The sequence below is a fragment of the Sapajus apella genome, unplaced genomic scaffold, assembly GCF_009761245.1.
Source record: "Sapajus apella isolate SASKATOON/1434 unplaced genomic scaffold, GSC_monkey_1.0 scaffold12, whole genome shotgun sequence".
Lineage (NCBI taxonomy): Eukaryota > Metazoa > Chordata > Mammalia > Primates > Cebidae > Sapajus > Sapajus apella.
Window position 1 is genome coordinate 27,515,696 of NW_022436952.1, and position 21,585 is coordinate 27,537,280.

Genomic DNA, 21,585 nt, shown 5'->3' on the forward strand with positions numbered 1-21,585 from the left:
AGATCGCGCCATTGCACCCAAACTAGGTAAAAAAGTGTAAAACCACAACAAAAAAAAAAAAAAAAAAAAAACGAATTATAAGGAGCTCAAACAACTCTACAGGAAAACATTTAATAATATGATTAAAAATGGGTAAAAGTTCTGAATAGATATTTCTCAAAAGAAGACATACAAATAGCAAACAGGCATACGAAAAAGTGCTCAACATCACTGATTATCAGAGACATGCAAATCAAAACTACAATAAGATATCATCTCATCCCAGTTAAAATGGGCAAAACACAGGCAACAACAAAAGCTGGTAAGGATGTAGAGAAAAGGCAACTCTCATACACCACTGGTGGGAATGTTTAGTTAGTAAAACCACTACAGAAAACAGTTTGGAAGTGCCTTGAAAAGTTAAAAATAAATCTATCATATGATCCAGTAATCCCACGGCTGGTTATATATCCAAAAGAAAGCAAATTAGTTTATCAAAGAGATATCTGTACTCCCATGTTTACTACAGCATTATTCACAATAACCATGGTTTGGAAGCAACCTAAGTGTCCATCCACAGACAAATGGATAAAGAAACCGTGGGTCACTCCTGTAATCCTAGCACTTTAGAAGGCCGAGGTGGGTGGGTCATTTGAGGTCAGGAGTTTGAGACCAGCCTGACCAACAAGATAAAAGCCCATCTCTACTAAAAAATACAAAAAAAATTAGCTGGGCATAGTGGCGCATGCCTGCAGTCCCAGTTACTTGGGAGGCTGAGGCAGGAGAATCACTTGAACCCAGGAGGTGGAAGTTGCAGTGAGCTGAGATAGCGCCACTGCACTTCAGCCTGGGCAACAAGAGCACTCCAGGCTGGGGAACTCCATATATTTAAAAAAAAAAAAAAAAAAAAAAAAAAAAAAGTGGTACATATACACATGGAATATTACTCAGCCATAAAAAATGAATGAGAACCTGTCATTTGCAACATGGATGGAACTGGAAGTCATTATGTTCAGTGAATTAAGTCAGGCACAGAAAGACAAACTTCACACATTCTCACTTATTTGGGGAGCTAAAAATTAGAACAACTAAACTCAAGGTAATAAAGCAATGGTTACCAGAGGCTAGGAAGTGTAGTGGGTGGCTGATGGGATGGTTAATGGGTACAAAAATACAGTTAGATAGAATGAATAAGATCTAGTATTTGTTAGAACAACAGGATGACTACAGTCTACAACAATTTATTGTATGTTTAAAAATAACTAAAAGAAGACAGGGCACAGTGGCTCACGCCTGTAATCCCAGCACTTTGGGAGTCTGAGGCAGGTGGATCATGAGGTCAAGAGATTGAGACCATCCTGGTCAACATGGTGAAACCCCATCTCTACTAAAAATATGAAAATTAGCTGGGCATGGTGGTGCAAGCCTGTAGCCCCAGCTACTCGGGAGGCTGAGGCAGGAGAATTGTTTGAATCCAGGAGGTGGAGGTTACAGTGAGCCGAGATCGTGCTATTGCACTCCAGCCTGGGTAACAAGAGCGCAACTCCGTCTTAAAAAACAAAAACAAAAACAAAAAAACCAAAAGAATACATTTGGATTGTTTTAACACAAAGGATAAATGCTTGAGATGCTAGATACTCCATTTGCCCTGATGCAATTATTATGCAATGTATGCCTGTATCAAAATATCTCATATATCCTATAAATATATATATACGTAAAATATACCCACAAAATTAAATATTAAAAAAATTACAAAATATCAGGAAACCAACAAACACAACAGAAATTTAAAAGGTTGTTAAAATTCTAACTCTGAAAGAGTTATTATACTAGTTTTATGAATGCTTTTTATCAGACATAAAGTTTAATACAGCAAAGGAGCAAATAACATACAGTTGAAATAATTTTATAGCATAGAAAAGGAAAAAAGCATCTGAATTTAATCTGTAAAACAAGCACAGAATAAGAAGTAAAGTGGGTTAAGGATAATGTAATGAAATAAGTCGATTTCACTTATGACTATGTAGTCAAGGATCCTACGTAAAATATTAGCAAACTGAATACAGCAGTGTTTTGTTTTGTTTTGTTTCTTTAAATTATCGATCCAAACTAAATAGGATTCATTTCAGTATTTTAAGAACGGTCAACATTGGAAATATAATTTATTTTATGTTAATAAAGTAATGAAACAAAATAGTAAATCATTTTGACAAATGTCAAAAAATCATTTGATATAATTCTATACAGCTTCAGTTGAAAAAGAAAAGAAAATCTCATAGTAAGAAAAGAGGCAGTTTGGTGTTAGAGTAAAGGGCATATGCTCTGAGGTTCAAGTTTTTGGCTCTGTCAATTACCAGTGTGAAACTCTAGCAACATTATTCAATGCCTGCTGCCTTGGTTTCCTCATCTGTAAACTGGGCATGAAATTAACTTACCACTTAGACTTCTTGTTAAGATTAAGTGAGTCAATGCATGTGATTTAGAATAGTTGAAATAATGTCTGGCACACAGTTAACACTTAGTCTTTAAGTGTAAAGCAATTCCAGTCAAAATGCTTTGGAGGAAGATTAAATGCGCAAGAACCACCAATAACATTTTGAAAAACAAAAACAGAATAAACATAACCTATCATAGTATTACAAACTATAAAGCTACATTAGTTAAGAAAAAGTGTTAGTCTGGAAGAGGACACAACAAATACTGGGTTGAACAACACCAAATTGCTGTTTTTGTATGTCCAAAAGTTGAGTACTGGCTTTCATTTGTTTCAACCTCTATGAATTCAAAAACAGAACCATGTTTGGGAATCTGGTCTATAATAAAGGAAGGATTTCATATTGCATCATATTTCAAAAAACACGTTTCATTCATTTGGGGGAAAATCATTCCATTTACCTCAAATATCATCATATAAAATTAACTTTATATGTATGAATTAATGACCTAAATGTAAAAAAGTCAGAAAACAAAAAGTTCCAAAAGAAATTAAGGGTTGTTTTTATTAACTTGGGAGTTAAAAAGCCTTCAAAATAAAAATAAGACCCCCAACACCATGAATATTATTAATACGGATGGCTAAGATATAATTTTAAACCTCTGTGATTAACAGGAAAAAAATGTGGCAACAGGGAAGATACAGTTTTCTCTTGGTATAAGTGGGGGTTGGTTCCAGGACCCCTGCATATACCAAAATTCTTGACTGAAGTCCCACTGTAAACCCTGCAGGATCCGCCTACAGTAAAGCTGGCCCTCCTATATGCAGGCTTGGCATCACCCGAATACTGTATTTTCAATCTTTCTCTGGTTGAAAACAATCCGAATATAAGTGGACCTGAACAGTACACTTGGCCTCTAGAACCTTGACACTTCTCAATGATATTTATCAAAAGTAACCACTCTACTTCTTGAGATGCATTATTTTAGATTTTTGAGATACTATCTCTTCCAGCTTTTTTTCCTACCTTAATATCTGCTCTTTCAATTTCCTTTGCTGGCCTCTCCTATTTATCAGACCTTTAAGTGCCAGAGAGTCAAAATTTTGCTTATCCATTGAAACTCCCTCCGAACTTAACCCTATTCAGTCCCCTGGATTTAAATAATATAAAATACTATTGATTCCCAACTGTTTATATCCAGCATTGACCTTTCTCTGGAGGTCATTATGTTCAGTGAAATAAGTGATTGCTTACTCTGTATTTGGCAATAAACAAGACAAAATTCTTAACATCATAGATCTTGTATTCTGGTAATGGCAATCAGACATTAAAATGTGTAAACAAATAAGTAAAGATAATTTCAGTGGTTAAAAAGTGCTGTGAAGGAAAGAGCAGAGGAGTAGGATGGGAGGAGCAGATGAGACATGTTCTATTGGGGTAGTCAGAGAAAGTCTCTGTGAGGAGGCAGCACTTGACTTGAAACCTGAAGGTTAAAAGGTTGCAGCTGTTTAGAGATCTAGGGCAAGCAGTGTTTGCTTCTCTGAGTTTCTGTCTGAGTTTCAAACTTGAGTACCATTCATGTGCCTGTAACATTTTACTAGAGTATCCAGCAGGCATCTCAAATTTTTAAAAGAATTTATTCTTTAGAAAAGAATACCTGACTTTCTGCCCTCACCTTCTCCCAAGCCCCACAATCTGCTTCTTATCCGATTTGCTCCTCAATAAATGATACCACTGGCTACTAAGTTGCTTAGGCCAAAACTTAATCATAATTCTTAGTTTCTCTCTTTTTCTAAAACTCCATTTAGGCTTTTTCAACTATGGTTCTGAGAAAGAACTCTGCCCTGCTGATCTATGAATGGATTAACTTTTCTCCTATGTATCTAGAACAGCACATCCTTAAGAGAACTGAAAGATGAAAACCTCAGTCAAGAAAGGCCGCTAGCCTAGGAGCAAGTCCCTCTATCCACTATTATAACTCCAGAAAATGCCATCATATTTCACACAAGATACTGTAATAGGCTGTTATTGGTCTCACAACTTCTGTCCTTAACAGTTTTCAGACCATTGTCCACACAACAAGCAAAGTCATCTTTATAAAGTGTAAATCAGATTATAAACACTCCCGCCCTCTTTATTCTCTAGAGAATTCCTCCTTAAATAATAAAAAAATTTGAACTTCTTATTGACGTTTCACAAGACTCTCCCTGACCTAAATTCTGCCTACCTCTCTCTGATTTCATCTCCTGCTAGTCTCCTCTCTCTGCTTTGCTTGCATGGCACACTGGTTTTCCGTCAATCCTTCAAATATGCAAAATAAATCCTGTGTCAGTGACTTTGCATTTTCTGTTCTGTTTACCCAGAACACTGCTTGCCATAGATCTCTAAACAACTGCAACCTTTTAACCTTCAGGTTTCAAGTCAAGTGCTGCCTCCTCACAGAGACTTTCTCTGACTACCCCAATAGAACATGTCTCATCTGCTCCTCCCATCCTACTCCTCTGCTCTTTCCTTCACAGCACTTTTTACCCACTGAAATTATCTTTACTTGTTTACACATTTTAATGTCTGATTGCCATTACCAGAATACAAGATCTATGATGTTAAGAATTTTGTCTTGTTTATTGCCAAATACAGAATAAGCAATCAAGAAATGTTAGTTCTATTATATAATAAAAACATACAGAATCAATTTTGGATGGGGAAAAAACTCACATGTAAGTAGTCTTAATTCACTGGAAGAGAGATATTTAAACATTATTCTTTTTAAAAAACGAGTCATCTCGTTTCCCAAATAACATGTGAAGAAATGACACTAGGAAGGTATTACTTACAGTTTCGTATGTAACAATTGGCAACTGATGACTTTGTCAGGAGTTCCATTCCCAAATCCTGTAATCTGCCAGAGTTTTCAGTTCCACATGCAGCCAGAGCTGCCTGGTCAGCAGAAAAAAGGCTTGTCTGCACGTCTCCAGAAGTAGTAGCACTGCTGCTTTTTATTTCTGAAAGTGTATTCTTTACATCAGTTTTCATACATCGAACTTCAGCCATTTGAGTTTTGAGTCTTTTTAGCATCTTTAAATCAGAGGGCACTCGCCACATTGCCTGCTGCTTCCTTTGGTCTTTATCTTTTCGAGAATATGATGCTTCAGCGAGAAATTGACAAGTCAAATTAATATAAACGTTAGCATTCAGGAAATCACTTGTACCATGAACATATGCAAATTTGATGTGTAAAATAAGATAGGGTGCTTTATGTGATATCAACAATAAAACATGCACTAAATTCTGTTAATGAAAATAAAGAATCCTAACTTCATTCATATCTTCAGTTAGAATCTGAGTCATATCATACTCAAATTTGAATTACACATTCAATTCAAAAGTTTAAAAGCTGCCCTACTGCCTTGTGCCTTCTTCTTTAAACTTCTCCACTTTTCTAAAACTTTCTACAGAGCTTTTATTATGTTTATAATTGAAAAAAAATGACAAAGAAAAATCTAGTACCCAAATACTTTGTCAAATCTGCCATAAATAACATTATGTTAAAAATATGTATTTTCGGCCAGGAGCAGTGGCTTATGCCTGTAATCCCAGCACTTCAGGAGGCTGAGGTGAGAGAATCGCTTGAGGCCAGAAGTTCAAGACCAGCCTGGGCAGTATAGTGACACCCTGTTTAAAAAAAGTTGTTTAAATTAGCTAGGCTTGGTAGTATGCTGACTGACCTTCCATTTCTGATAATTTTCTCAGAAATTGTCAGCTTTTCAAAATACAGTTTGAATCTAACCACTTCTAAAATAAAACAATGGCTCTCCATGCTTACTATGAATAAATTCCTCAGGCTAGCATGCAAGTCCTTTCATAGAATGGACCCAACATGACTTTCTAGTTCTATTTACCACTACATGTACCTTAAAATCTGGTTCAACTAGATTATCTGATACCTTTTACAATACTCTTTTACATGGCGTGAGTCACCATGTTTACATAGTTTAAGAACATGGACTTGAAGTGAATCTGACAAGTGTTCACTAAATATGTGTTGAAATAAATACACAGAAAAAAATAAACACCAAAACCCAAACAGGCCAGGCACAGTGACTCATGCCTGTAATTCCAGCACACTTTGGGAGGCCAAGGCAAGTAGATCACTTGAGCTCTGGAGTTCGAGACCAGCCTGGCCAACAAGATGAATCCCTGTCTCTACAAAAAATACAGAAATTAGCTGGGCGTGGTGGTATACACCTGTAACCCCAGCTACTCAGGTGGCTAAGGCACGAGAATCACTTGAACCCAGGAAACGGAGGTTACAGTGAGCCGAAATCCTGCCACTGCACTTAAGCCTGGGCAACAGAGCGAGACTGTCTCAAAAAAACAAAAACAAAAAAACCAAAAAAACGACCCAAGCAGACCTTTTCAATAAAAAGAAAGTCAGGCCGGGCGTGGTGGCTCATACCTGTAATCCCAGCACTTTGGGAGGCTGAGGTGGGCGGATCATGAAGTCAGGAGATTGAGACCATCCTGGCTAACATGGTGAAACCTCGTCTCTACTAAAAATACAAAAATTCAGCTGGGTGTAGTGGCACACACCTGTAGTCCCAGCTACTAGGGAGACTGAGGCAAGAGAATCCCTTGAACCCGGGAGGTGGAGGTTGCACTGAACCGAGATCGTGTCACTGTACTCCAGCCTGGGTGACAGAGTAAGACTCTGTCTCCAAAAAAAAAAAAAGTAAGTTAGATCTTCCTACACATTAGCTTTTATTAACATCCCTTCACAGACAGGTATTTTCATTTGGCTTCCATGACTGTTTCTCCTGGTTTTTGTCCTTTCTAAAAGCTCTTTATCTGGCTCATCTTCCTCACACTCAGTAAAAACAGATGTTCATCAAGATTGTGTTCCTGGCTCTATTCTTTTAAAATATTCTTAAAATTCTTTTGCAATCTCACACCCTTGGTTTTAATTATCCAGTATCAACTCGAGGAAAACAACTGTCTGTATTCCATTTTTTTTTTTTTTTTTTTTTAACTTTTTACTTTTTGAGACAGAGTTCCACTCTTGTTGCCCAGGATGGAGTGCAATGGTGCAATCTCGGCTAACTACAACCTCCGCCTCCCTGGTTCAAGCAATGCTCCTGCCTCACCCTGCTGAGTAGCTGGGGTTACAGGAACCCTCCACAACGCCTGGCTAATTTTTTGTATTTTTAGTACAGGTGGGGTTTCACAACGTTGGCCAAGCTGGTCTTGAACTCCTGACCTCAGGTGATCCACCCACCTTGCCCTCCCAAAGTGCGGGGATTACAGGCCTGAGCCACCATGCCCAGTCCCAGTTCTTAATTTTTAGCTGTCTAGTGGTCCTTTCTAATTTGATGTCACACTAATTTGATGCCCAAGTTAAAATGTTTAAATCTAAAACCTGCTTTTTCCTTCATTTTCCCCACCCTCATTATCATCAGCATTTTATCACCTAAATTTGAAATTCTGATCATCTTATTTATATTATTTTTACATAGAAAACTAGTTTTAAATATAAATCTTTGTTTAGTTTGCATTTTCTCCTAAGGACACTGAATATTTTCAAAAACATGTCTATAAAATATACCACTGCATGGTTACACTGTAATTTATTCGGCCATAAAGGTATTGTTTAATATTTTTAAACATCTGATTGCTTTCTCTTTGGAATACACTCCTCGAAGTGAAATTACAGGTTTAAAGGATACAGTTATTTTTAAACTACTACAAAATTGTTCTTCAAAAAGGTTAAACCAACTTACATATCCCAGGAAATGGAGGTTGCAGTGAGTCGAAGAATCAAAACCTGTCCATTTCACTGGGCCTTTGCAAACAACGCTTATCATTTAAGCAAAACTTTATATAAAGCATACTTGGCGCACACATAAAAGGCAACTGTTTCATAACCTGAAGATAGTCTTTTAAACTGAGGATCCAGACTTTCAGGAAGTATATCTGGCTCTTAGGAATGAAGAAGTCTAAATAATCTGGGCTCCAAATCTGTAGGCCAGTAGAGCAGCTCCATTTCCATTATTTACACAGAGGTTCCGCCTTGGACTTTGTTTGCAAAATGAATTGTCTTAAAACTGCATCAAAGTAACAGTCCTAAATCACTGATTTGATTTATAGAAAAATATTTGGTATATGTATTTGAATATACTGAATATACTTCAGAAAGCATTCCAACAAAAATGGTTTTTAAAATGTAGCTTTTAAAGGCAAATCCTTAGCTGTCCAAAATTACCCTATTCCTGAGTTTAAAAAAAGCCCGTGTTTGACTATACAAATCTGTTTTATTACAGTAACATAAATGTAATTTCTATTTAACAAATATCCTTTGCACAGAAAACATAGCAGCCAAATGGTATACATTTTTAAGCTACTGAACATCCAAGAATGAGAAGTCACCTTTTTCTATGTTCAATTTAGATACAGTTCCACTTGGAAGTAAGGAAATTCATGAAGCCTGACCAAAAAAAGTCCATTCACAAAGAAGATAATTGTATTTCATATGGATCAAACTGTCGGGCCCAATCTGAGTAGCAAATCATAAAAAACTTTTTGCAGGCATTTTTACTTTGTTTTTGCACAAATTACCTTGGAACAGTAATTTAAAAATTAACTTGGTTTATATAAATGTCATTTTACTGACATACAATGAAAAACATAGAAATACACCATGTTCCACATATAGGTGAAATACTACATGAAAACCCAAGTGTTCTTTTAGAGAACCACAGAAAAAAAGGAAATTGTCATTGTTATTTTACCTGTGGGCTGCAAAAGTGAAGCAGGTGGGCGAGGCTGTAAGCCCCACAAATTTTCCATACTGCTCCGGTCCTTAAGGTCCAACAAATGTATTAAAATTAATGGATCAATGTCTAGTAAACTACTGGTAGCAGCAGAGCCTAAATGTGTTCTTCTTGACATTCTACTACTGGCACCCACATAGCCATGGCTACTACCTGAAAAAGAGATGTAGAAAATGTATGATATATATATCTCCACAAGTTTAGGTATATACTTAAATGAAAAAATGAACTGGTTAATATTTTATGAATACTTGTCTATGGATCTATCTCTTAGGAGCTCAGGTTCATAAGAAGCAGAAAGAAGGAACCAGACAGCCAGAGAGTTGTAAACTAGCACAGTGATTGTGTGTTGGCCTCATTAATACTTAGAATTCAGAAGCAAACATCAACCCCATCCTGAGCACTAGAAAAAAAAAAAAAAAAGATGACAATGTGTATGATGTACATAATTAAGGGGATGAGGGGTGAGGCTGAGGAAATTATATCCCATGACCACCTGTCTTAGATGAAAGAAGACAAATTCCCATGGTATAACAGATTCCAAAGAATTAGACACCAAAACAGGAACCTCCTCCAAGTCTCCGGACAGCAAAATGTATAGGTCATGACAGGTTGGTAGACTTTTTCTACTTTGATTAAATAATGGGGTACAATGAGAAGTCTTCCGACTGTCATGTTAATGGCTGATGCATATTACAGACATTGGGAAGCAAATGTTACGCCTATGTTACCTATATTGGACTATGTGCCTTAAGCCAAGAAAAGCATCTGACTTTTCTCTTGCACTTAGTACAATACATAGCAAATACCAGATATGGAAATGTTGCTTCAAATTGACCTTCTTCAATAAAGCTGTTTAAATATATTCTAAAGAGATACAATATTAAAAAAAAATGCTACATGCAGGAAAGTAGATAATATAAAAATAATATTAAAAAGTCAGGTTCTGACTACCCATGAGTATTTCCAAGAGATCAAGCAGGATATAACTTAGGAGGAAAGTCCCATTATTCAGAAGCTTTAAGCCAATTAATAATTTATGCTTTTCACATTCTCATGTTCTCACTGTCTTCCACTTCTAAGATTATTATCTCACTGACAGTTTTTCTTCCCAGCCTCTGTAAACACTGCAATTCCTATCAAATAGAGACAAAGATTTCCCCTTTGCATTGAAAACTGCTTTTTGTTTTGACACAGTATCGCTCTGTTGCCCAGGCTGAATGAAGTGCAGTAGCCCAATCTTGGCTCACTGCAACCTCCGCCTCCCAGATTCAAGCAATTCTCCTGCCTCAGCCTTCCATAGCTGGGACTACAGGCATGCACTACCATGCCCGGCTAATTTTTGTATTTTCAGTAGAGATGGGGTTTTGCCATGTTGGCCAGGCTAGTCTTGAACTCCTGACCTCAGGTGATCTGCCCGCCCTGGCCTCCCAAAGTGCTGGGATTATAGGCATGAGCTACTGTGCTTGGCTGAAAACGGTTTTTATCTCCTTTCTTTTGCTACGGAATTCCCAACTCAGGCTGTATGTCAGCTGAATTAAGTTTTTAAAATCACAGATTCCTAGCTCCTTCCTAGAGATACTGAATTAAGAATAATGGAGTGAGAGGCTGGGCATGATGGCTCACACCTGTTATCCTAGCACTTTGGGAGGCCGAGGCCTAAGGATCACCTAAGGTCAGGAGTTCGAAACCAGCCTAGCCAACATCATGAAACGCTGTCTCTACTACAACTACAAAGATTAGCTGGGCATGGTGGTAGGCATCTGTACTCCCATCTACTCTGGAGGCTGAGGCAGGAGAATTGTTTGAACCTGGGAGGCAGAAGTTGCAGTGAGCCGAGATCACGCCACTGCACTGCAGCCTGGGTGGCAAAGCAAGACTCTGTCTCACATAAAAAAGAACACTGGGGTGAGATCCAGGACTTTTTCCCCAAAAGCTACTCAGACTGTTCTAATGTTTAGTAAGCCCAGTAGCCCAGTAAATGGAGTCTATTGCCCTAATATCTGGTTGTCCTTTAAAAATGGAAGTTGCTCATTTTTCCACGTTAAATGCACTTACTTACAGTATAGAAAGCAGTGTCTCCTGTTTCGCACTGCCCTTTCAGGCTATTACTCTCACCACTGAACAAAAACTCCTTTTTTTATCCGGTGGATATGACCTTTCAATACTCACCTTCCAAATGTTCCCACCACATTTCCCCACAGGCATCAAAGACTTTGGCATCTATTTCAGTTTCTCTCTTTCCAAGCTATTCTGTGTGTCTCATATATAAATGTACAGCCCAATGAATGCTCACAGAGTAATCACACACAGATGAAGAAATAGATTACCGGCATCCCAGAACCCCCTCCTATGTCTCCTTAAATTGCTCACTCCTCCTACTCAACGAAGTAATCTTCATCCTAACTTAAATAACAGATGGGTTTTGCCTGTTTTGTATTTGCATAAAAATAGTGACAGAATATGCTCTTAGGCTCTTCTTCTTTGCTCAACATTATTCATGAGATTCATCTATATGGCTGTATATAGCAGTATCTTACTCATTTTCTTTTTAAAATTTTTTAAAAATATTCTTTTGAAAATTGTTATGTCTTTTTTTTTCCTAATTGGCTTTTTTTCTCTGAAACTGAGTCTTGCTTTGTCACCCAGTCTGGAGTGCCGTGGCACAATCTTAGCTCACCACAACCTCCACCTCCCAGGTTCAAATTATTCTCATGCCTCAGCCTCCCGAGTAACTGGGATTACAGGCGTGTGCCACTACACCCAGCTAATTTTTTTTGTATTTTCAGTAGAAATGAGATTTCACCATGTTGGCCAGGCTGGTCTTGAATTCCTGGCCTCAAGTGATACATGTGCCTCAGCCTCCCGAAGTGCTGGGATTACAGGCATGAGTCACAGCCTCATTTTTATTATTATTGTGCAGCATTTCAATTTATGACTATATCCAATTTATTTCTCTATTAAAAAAAACTTAGGTTGCTGCTAGCTTTAGCTATTAAGAATAAAGCTATGCTTCTGAGGTTCACATAGGAGGAAAAAACACCTCACTAAAAGACAAACGAATCAGTGAATAGTTCTCCATTTGTGCCAAGTCATATGAATCCTGCTAAAATGTCACACTGATATACATTCATTACAGCAGTTCATTATAGCATATTGTGTTCATTATAGCATATTCATTACAGCATTTTCATTTGTATTATTCATACAGTTCATTATAGTATATTCATTATAGCATTATCATTTGACACTCAAGGCCCTATTACAGTCTAGTCCTAAACTACCCTTCTAGAATATTCAACATTTTTACATCCTTTACTTTGTTGGATTTTCATTTAAAAATTATGCTCATTTGGCTGGGTGTGGTGGGTCACATCTGTATTCCCAGCACTTTGGGAGGCTGAAGTGGGCAGATCACCTGAGGTCAGGAGTTCGAGACCAGCCTGGCCAATATGGTAAAACCCTGTCTCTATCAAAAATACAAAAATTACCTGGGCTAATTACCTGTAATCCCAGCTACTCGGGAGGCTGAGGCAGGAGTATCACTTGAACCCAGGAGGCGGAGGTTGCAGTGAGCCACGATCGTGTCACTGCACTCCAGCATGGGCAACAAGAGCAGAACTCCGTCTTAAAAAAAAAAAAAAAGCTCATTTATTCTTCTGATGTCTGTGGGCCAGGTACAAATAGCTCATGCCTGCAATCCCAATAATTTGGGAGGCTGAGGCAGGAAGATTAATTGAGGCCAGGAATTGGAAACCAGCCAAAGTAAGAGAGCAAGACTCTGTCTCTACAAAAAATAATCAGCTGGGTGTGGCGGTTTCTGCAGACGTCTTCTTATGAGAATTGTTTTTAGTTTATTCAGTTATTTGAATTTAAGTGAAAGATAATTTGTTACAAAAATCTGTGCTGAGCTGGGTGCAGTGGCTCACGCCTATAATCACAGCACTTTGGGAGGCTGAGGCAGGTGGATCACAAGGTCAGGAGTTCATGACCAGCCTGGCCAATATGGTGAAACTCCCTCTTTAATAAAAATACAAAAATTCGCTGGGCGTGGTGGTGTGCACCCCTAGTCCTAGTTACTCAGGAGTCTGAGGCAGCAGAATCACTTGAACCTGGGAGGCGGAGGTTGCCGTGAGCCAAGATCGAGCCACTGCACTCCAGCCTGGGTGACAGAGCAAGACTCCATCTACAAAAAAAAGAAAAAATTGTGGCCGGGTGCAATGGCTCACGCCTGTAATACCAGCACTTTGGGAGGCCAAGGTGGGTGGATCGCCTGAGGTCAGGAGTTCGAGACCAGCCTGACCAACATAGAAACCCCATCTCTATTTAAAAAAAAAAAAAATTTAAAAATTTAAAAAAATTGTGCTAAAAATGTTTAAGTATCATTCTAATCTATGTTTCTAGCTCACTGAATCCAGTGAGTAAGAAAAATCTACAGTAGTATGTATTTGCTGTGTGTATAAGAGACAGGGTCTTGCTCTGTCACCCAGGCTGGAGTACAATGGCACAATCATGGCTACTGCACCCTTGAACTCCTAGGCTCAGGTGATCCTCCTGCCACAGCCTCCTAAGTGGCCAGGACTACAGCCACTTGGGTCAATAAATATTTGTTTCAAGCTATCTCTTTATTTAATATGGTCTAGAAAATGAGGTTATTAAGTAAACATTTAACTTTGTATCTTTTATATAAGCCCAACTTTCTCCTTTTTAACGCATGACTTAACACTGTAATTCTTTAGATGACATAACTCTTTAAACAATTGTGTAGTTCTAAAACACTAACCAGGCCGGGTGTGGTGGCTCACGTCTGTAATCCCAGCACTTTGGGAGGCTGAAGCAGGAGAATCACTTGAGGTTGGGAGTTCAAGACCAGCCTGGCCAGCATGTGAAACCCCATCTCTACTAAAAATACAAAAAAAATTAGCTGGGCATGGTGGCATATGCCTATAGTCTCAGCTACCTGGGAGTAAAGGGCAGGAGAATTCAGGAGGCGGAGGCTGCAATGAACCAAGATCACGCCATTGCACTCCAGCCTGGGTGACAGAGCAAGACTCCATCTCAAAAAATAAAAATAAACCATTCAAGGCTTGAAATGGACCTTCATAATTAGCATATAACAAAAAAGCATTTCCACACTCTACCCGCTGTCACCCCGATCTAGCTTTTTCATTGCCTTGGTTAAAAAAGCTTTTTATTTTAGAATAGTTTTAGGTTTACAGAAAAGGTAAAAATACAGAGTTCTTGTACAACCCAAACCCAATTTCCCCAATGTTAATTCCTTTCATTACTATGGCATATTTGTCACAACTAATGAACCAATACTGACATATTATTAACTAAATCCTACACTTATATTGAGATTTCAGTAGTTTCCCCCTAATGTTCTATTTTTGTTCCAGAGTCTCATCTAGAGTATCAAAATATATTTAGTTGTTCATGTCTTTTTAGACTCTTCTGGTCTATGACAGTCTCTCAGACTTTCCTTATGTCTGAAAAGTATGTCAAGTATTTTGTGAAATGTTCCTCAATTAAGGGTATGATTTTTTTCCCCTCATTATTAGATTATGTTTGTGGGTTTTTAGGGGGAAGACACTACAGGTATAACTACCATTCTTAACATATCAAAGGTACATGCTATCAACATCACTTATCACCTACAATACTAAATTTAATCACGTGGGTAGGTAATATTTACCAAGTTCTCTATTTCAAAGTTGTGTCCCCCTTTTGAAACTGTACTATTCAGAAGCCAGTCACTAAGCATAGCCTACATTTAAGGCGTAGAACTTATATTTCATCTCCTTGAGGAGGGGGTATTTCATTTGGAATTATTTTGTATGTATACTGTCGTATTCTAGCTAATTGCTCATCTACTCACCCGTATGTTATCAATTACTTAAGGGTATTCTATTTTCCAGGCAGGTGTAATATTTAACAAATGTTTGCCAAATATATAAATTTCTACAAGCATGTAATAAAAATAAACTGGTTTATTATTTTATCTTCAACATCTAGAATATAAGTGCCTGAATTATTACAGAATATTCAGAATTATAATATAGGCTCCATAAGAACAGGGATATCTTGTTATTAAATATTGTATCTCTAGATAGTAACTGTACACAGTTCAAGTGTTCAGTAAATATTTGATGAATAATTCAAAAATGTAAACTCTTTTTTACCTTAAGTGTATATAAATGTTATATACGAGAATTTCCCTACCACACAGTTTAAGAGAGGAAAGAACATACCCAACTAAAAGAAAACACACAAGACTGAAAAGTTAGTCGGTCAATAAGACCTAAGACTGTGCCAGACAAGGATTAAGTCACACATTCCCTATACTTAAAGAATAAACTACATTCTAACTGTAACAGGGTTTCTTCTTTTTCTCTAGAAGCTAAGCAAGCACTGGCTTTAAGATAAGCAATACTGAAATAACTGCAGTTTACTGACTGCCAGATGCTAACTGACTCACTCCCTGTTCCGCAAACTACAACTACAGCTTTGACTGGACAGGAGACTGATTTCAGCAACTTTCTCCTGATAAGAGTCACCAACCATGGACTGGTTCTGGCCCATGTATACAAACGCTGAGCATTGAATGCCTTTCTGTCCTTCGCATATCTTTTGACAACAGGGCCAAATTGTAATGTTAAGTCCCCACCCCAAAGTAAACATGAAATACATGTAACATGCATGTTTGTCTACTATGCATGCTTGTGTTCCCCTCTTCATGATATTCATAGCTCCTCCTATAGCCTACTGATTATGTATACTTGGCCAACTCATTCAGCATAAATTCTTACCTTACCTTTCCCTTCTGGAAAGTGCCTGCTTTTAGTCTTTGCCAGAGGCTACACTTCCCAGCCTATCAGGATGGCCAACCTGCAGGCTCTAACATTTTATAAGAGTTAAAGCTCTTCTCTACAAATTTGTAGAGATCCTGTGATTCTTTGAAGTACCTCCTGACTAAAGAATGACATAGAGGAATGAGAGAAGTAAGGAAACAAACAGGAGTCTGGACCTAAAGGAATTTACATGTCATGTTAACAACTCTGGACTTTAGCCAATAATAAATATAATCCTTAAAGAGTTAAGTACAGAACATGATTAGATATTATTTTCCATTATTTTTATTTCTTTTTTTGAGACAGGGTCTCACTCTGTTGCCCAGGCTGGAGTACAGTGGTGCTATCTCAGCTACTGCAAGCTCTGCCTCCTGGGCTCAAGTAATCCTCCTACCTCAGCCTCCCAAATGGCTGGGACCACAGGTGGCAATTCAGCCACTACATCTGACTAATTTTTTTGTATTTTTCTGTAGAGACAAGGTTTCACCACATTGCCCAGGCTGGTCTCAAACTCCTGGACTCAAGTGATGCAACCACCGCAGCCTCCCAAAGTGCTGAGATTACAGGCGTGAGTCGCCATGCCTGGCAGAGAAGTAACATTAGATATTAATCAGAAAGAAAAAACACCCTCATTCTGAATTCATGCAGTAAAAATACAATGGAGGGAAACAATAATGAACACAAGGAACCCAGATGAAAGACTGGTTGTGAAAGACAGAGGCCTGGACTAGAAATGGCAAAGGAGTGGTAGTACCAAATGAATTTATGCATGATTTAGGAAACAGAATCAACAAATCTTGGTAATACACTAAAAGTAAAGTTTTAGGGAGAAGAAGAAGTAAAGAATGTATAGCCTATCAGTCAGGGTGGCTACTGCTGATAGGCAGGCTGGCAGATGAAAAGACAGTAATTTGCGTTTGAGAAGTGCTGAGTCATACCAAGACTGCTACATGGGTTTGGAAATTATTGGAAAGATAAAGGCTAGAGAGAGAACTTGAAGAGTAATCAGCATATAGATAGTAACTGAAATACAGATGTGGATACAATCACCCAGGATTACAGTCAAGAGTAGAAATATAGGGTTTAGGTTGGAAGTTGAAATGTTGAGGACTAGTACTTAAGAAGTCTTTAGTTATCCAAACATTATTAAGAATATGTTGGTTGGGCACGGTGGCTCATGCCTGTAATCCCAGCACTCTGGGAGGCCAAGGCAGGAGGATCACCTGAGGTCAGGAGTTCGAGACCAGCCTGACCAATGTGGAAAAACCCCGTCTCTCCTAAAAATACAGAATTAGCCAGGAGTGGTGGTACATGCCTGTAATCCCAGCTACTTGGGAGGCTGAGGCAGGAGAATCGCTTGAACCCAGAAGGCAGGGATTGCAGTGAGCCGAGATTATGCCAAAGAATATGTCAAAAAAGAAAAAGAATATGCCACTGTTCATACTGAGAACATGGGTAAAGCACAAACAGTAGAAAGCTAACTTTTAATTGTTCTACCCAGATTCACTATTTAATTAAACAGATCCAAGAACAAAAAAGAAATACTCATTATATAAGTCAGTTCTTCCCAGGAGAAGCAGTGTAGTTTGGGAGAAAAATACTGGGTCCACAAACCCAGGACAATGTGGGGTTCTAGTCTGGTTGTATTAACAACCAGCTATATAACCACGCAACTAAAAACTGACCAGTTTCATGTATAAAATGAGCTGTTTAAGATCCTTTCTAAGAGTCAATGATTCCATTGAGATCATTCTACAGTCCAGCAAGATATACAAATAAGACTTTATATCAGAAATAATAGTATAAAATATGAGTATGGGACACAGACAAATCTAGGGATTGAACTACTCCCATTTACTAAATTGTTAAAAGTTGGCAAGTTGCTTCTCTATGCATAAGTGAATATATCAAGCAGGATTTTATTAACACAAGATAAGGTACATAAAGTGCTTCACACAGTGCCTGGTATATACGAACATTTTGCAAATGTTAGCTATTATTATTGTTTTAAATATCTTTAGTAATAAACTCTAAAAAATCCATATTGTAAGATATAGCACTTTCAACATCGATATAGCACTTACGAACCATGTAAAAACGTGGCTACCACCTATTTAAAATATGATAAAGTTGGAGAAGAGCAGAGAGAAAACAGAATGTCTTGGAGGCAGTGGGTGACCTCATTACCTGGGGGTCCTGCAGCAGCTGCATCTTCCATGAGTTCCCCCTCTTCTAACTCCATGTTGTTATATTCCACATCATTTTCTCCAGACCTAAGAATATACAAAATCTATCATTCTTACAGAGCAATATAATGAACGTTGTTTTTCACACCTCAATAAATTTTACAATATGCACACATTTTTCTGTAAAAATATTTCTAAATACGAAAAGGAGAAAGATTTTTGTCACTATCACAAATTTAAGTAGTGTGTATGTTATTGTTTAAACAACCTTTAAAAAATTCAGTCAGTTCTTAGAAAGCTAAGAAAAAGGCCAGGTGTGGTGGCTTACGCCTGTAACCCCAGAACGTTGGGAGGCCGAGGCAGGAAGATCATGAGGTCAGGAGTTCAAGACCAGCCTGACCAACATGGTAAAACCCCATCTCTACTAAAAATACAAAAATTAGCTGGGTGTGGTGGCGCGTGCCTGTAATCTCAACTACGCGGGAGGCTGAGGCAGGAGAATTGCTTGAACTGGGACCCAGGAGGCAGATGTTGCAGTGAGCCAAGATTGCACCACTGCACTCCACTCCAGCTTGGGCTACAGAGCAAGATTCCATCTCAAAAAAAAAAAAAAAAAAAAAAAAGGCAAGCCAGGAAAAAAAGAATGAAAAGGGCTGGGTGCTGTGACTCACAACTGTAATCCCAGCACTTTGGGAGGTCGAGGTGGGTGGATCACAAGGTCAAGAGTTCAAGACCAGCTTGACCAACATGGTGAAACCCCATCTCCAGTAAAAATACAAAAATTAGCCAGGTATGTTGGTGGGTGCCTGTAATCCCAGCTACTCAGGAGGCTGAGGTAGGAGAATAGCCTGAACCCGGGAGGTAGAGGTTGTAGTGAGCCAAGATCGAGCCATTGCACTCTAGCCTGTGCGACAGAGCAAGACTCTATTTAAAAAAAAATAAAATAAAAAACCCATGAAGAGAAACTTTACTGACGAGGATATACAGATGGCAAATTAAGCAGATGAAAAGATCTTCAACATCATTAGTCATTACAGGAATGCAAATTAAAACCACAATGAGGCCAGGTGTGGTGGTTCACGCCTGTAATCCCAGCACTTTGGGAGGCTGAGGTAGGCAGATTCCGAGGTCAGGAGTTCGAGACCAACGTGACCAACATGGTGAAACTATGTCTCTACTGAAAATACAAAAATTAGCCAGGATTGGTGGCATGCGCCTATAATCCCAGCTACTCAGAAGGCTGAAGCGGAAGAATCTCTTGAACCTGGGAGGTGGAGGCTGCAGCGAGCCAAGAGGTGACAGAGTGAGACTCAATCTCAAAAAAAAAAAAAAAAAAAAACCGACAAACCCACAGTAAAATCACACACCTATCAGAATAGCTAAGATAAAATCCAGTGACAACAATAAATATTGGTGAGGATCCAGAGAAACTGGATCACTCATATACTGCTGGTGGGAACGTAAAATAGTACGGCCATTCTGAAAAATCATTTGGTAATCTCTTTAAAAACTAAATATGCAATTACCATATGATCCTGCATTTACATTTATCCCAGAGAATGAAAAATTACATTGACATAAAAACCTGCACATAAATGTTTACAATACCTTTATTCATCATAGCCAAAAACAGTAAATAACCCAGATGTCCCTTAGTGGGTAAATGGTTAAACAAACTATATCCACAACAAAAAATACTACTCGGCAATAAAAACAAATGAAGTATTGCTATACACACTGACATGAATGAATCTCCAGAGAACTAAGCTGAGTGAGAAAAGCCAACCCCTTAAGATTACATACTGTATGATTCCACTTATATAAAAATTTTAAAGCGACATAATTAAAACTGGGGAACAGATGAGTAGATACCAGGGGGTAAGGAGATGGCTGAGATGGGAGAAAAGTGGGTGTGGCTATAAAAGTGCAGCCTGAAGAATTCTTAAGGTGATAGAAATGTTGTATATTTTGACAATATCAATGTCAACATCCTGATTGTGATGTTGTACTATAGTTTAACAAGATGTTACCACTAGATAACAGATATTGGAATCTCTGTATTATTTCTTACACCTGCATGTGCATTTATGTCAAAATTTTTAAAAAATGAACAGCAGGAAGAAAACATACAGTACTATCATAGAAAGATCAATGAACGTAGAGGCAGAGGATGGGAGAAGGAAAAAAAGGACTATTCATTGAGAATGTTCTAGTTAAAAACGCTACTTATAATCATTACCCAAGTAAATTGTATGCCTATTTCCTCTTTTTTCTTTGAGAAAAAGTTTCGCTCTTGTTGCCCAGTCTATAGTACAATGGTGCAATCTCGGCTCACTGAAACCTCAGCCGCCCAGGTTCAAGTCATTCTCCTGCCTCAGCCTCATGAGTAGCTGGGATTACAGGCTCACACCACCGCACCTGGCTAATTTTTGTATTTTTAGTAAAGACAGGGATTCTCCATGTTGGTCAGGCTGGTCTCAAACCCTGACCTCAGGTGATCCACCTGCCTTGGCCTCCCAAAGTGCTGGGATTACAGGCATGAGCTACCGCGCCCGGCTCTTTTCTCATTTATAAAAGGAATTAACCTTAATCTCTGAGAGCTAACATTTTATGATTTAAGTACTCAAAACGCCTCAAGATTAACTGTGCTATTATTTCTATGAATTATACCAAACAGTGAGAATCAAGATATTACTATAGATACATGCATATAGAACACAGTCAAATGTTTAAATGTTTTCTATTAGAAAAAAAGATTAAAAAGTCAATCTAATGAAAAGTTGTGAAGGATGTTTTACATAAAATCCAATGGTCCTCAGAACCACCTTTAAATAAAGTCAAGTAACATAACAAAGAAATTCAGTGAGTACTGCACATTTAAGCAATAATCAAGTTAGTTTTCACTTTAAAAAGCATTATCTAAAAGAATAAACTGTAAATTTTCCATATTGACTCAAAATAATCAGTTCTATTTTTTTTTTTTTTTGAGACAGAGTTTCACTCTTGCTACCCAGGCTGGAGTGCAATGGTGCGATCTCGGCTCACCACAACCTCCGCCTCCTGGGTTCAGGCAATTCTCCTGCCTCAGCCTCCTGAGTAGCTGGGATTACAGGCACGCACCACCATGCCCAGCTGATTTTCTGTATTTTTAGTAGAGACGGGGTTTCACCACGTTGACCAGGATGGTCTCGATCTCTTGACCTCGTGATCCACCCGCCTCGGCCTCCCAAAGTGCTGGGATTACAGGCTTGAGCTACCGTGCCCGGCAGTTCTATTTTTTATATCTAAAAATCTCAATAAACTTTTA

At 38.3% G+C, this 21,585-nt stretch overlaps 1 protein-coding gene across 4 annotated transcripts in view; it reads right to left on the reverse strand.

Annotated features, from left to right (window-relative positions):
* TRIM37 (tripartite motif containing 37) overlaps positions 1 to 21,585 on the reverse strand; it is a 108,481-nt gene that overhangs the window by 21,638 nt on the left and 65,258 nt on the right. For all 4 annotated transcript variants that reach the window (XM_032280683.1, XM_032280684.1, XM_032280681.1 and 1 more), the window contains 3 exons: positions 18,280 to 18,365; positions 9,200 to 9,394; positions 5,252 to 5,563 (listed from right to left, as the gene is read on the reverse strand). In XM_032280683.1, coding sequence (XP_032136574.1) covers positions 5,252 to 5,563; positions 9,200 to 9,394; positions 18,280 to 18,365 — 593 coding nt within the window. The remainder of the gene's footprint in view (positions 1 to 5,251; positions 5,564 to 9,199; positions 9,395 to 18,279; positions 18,366 to 21,585) is intronic.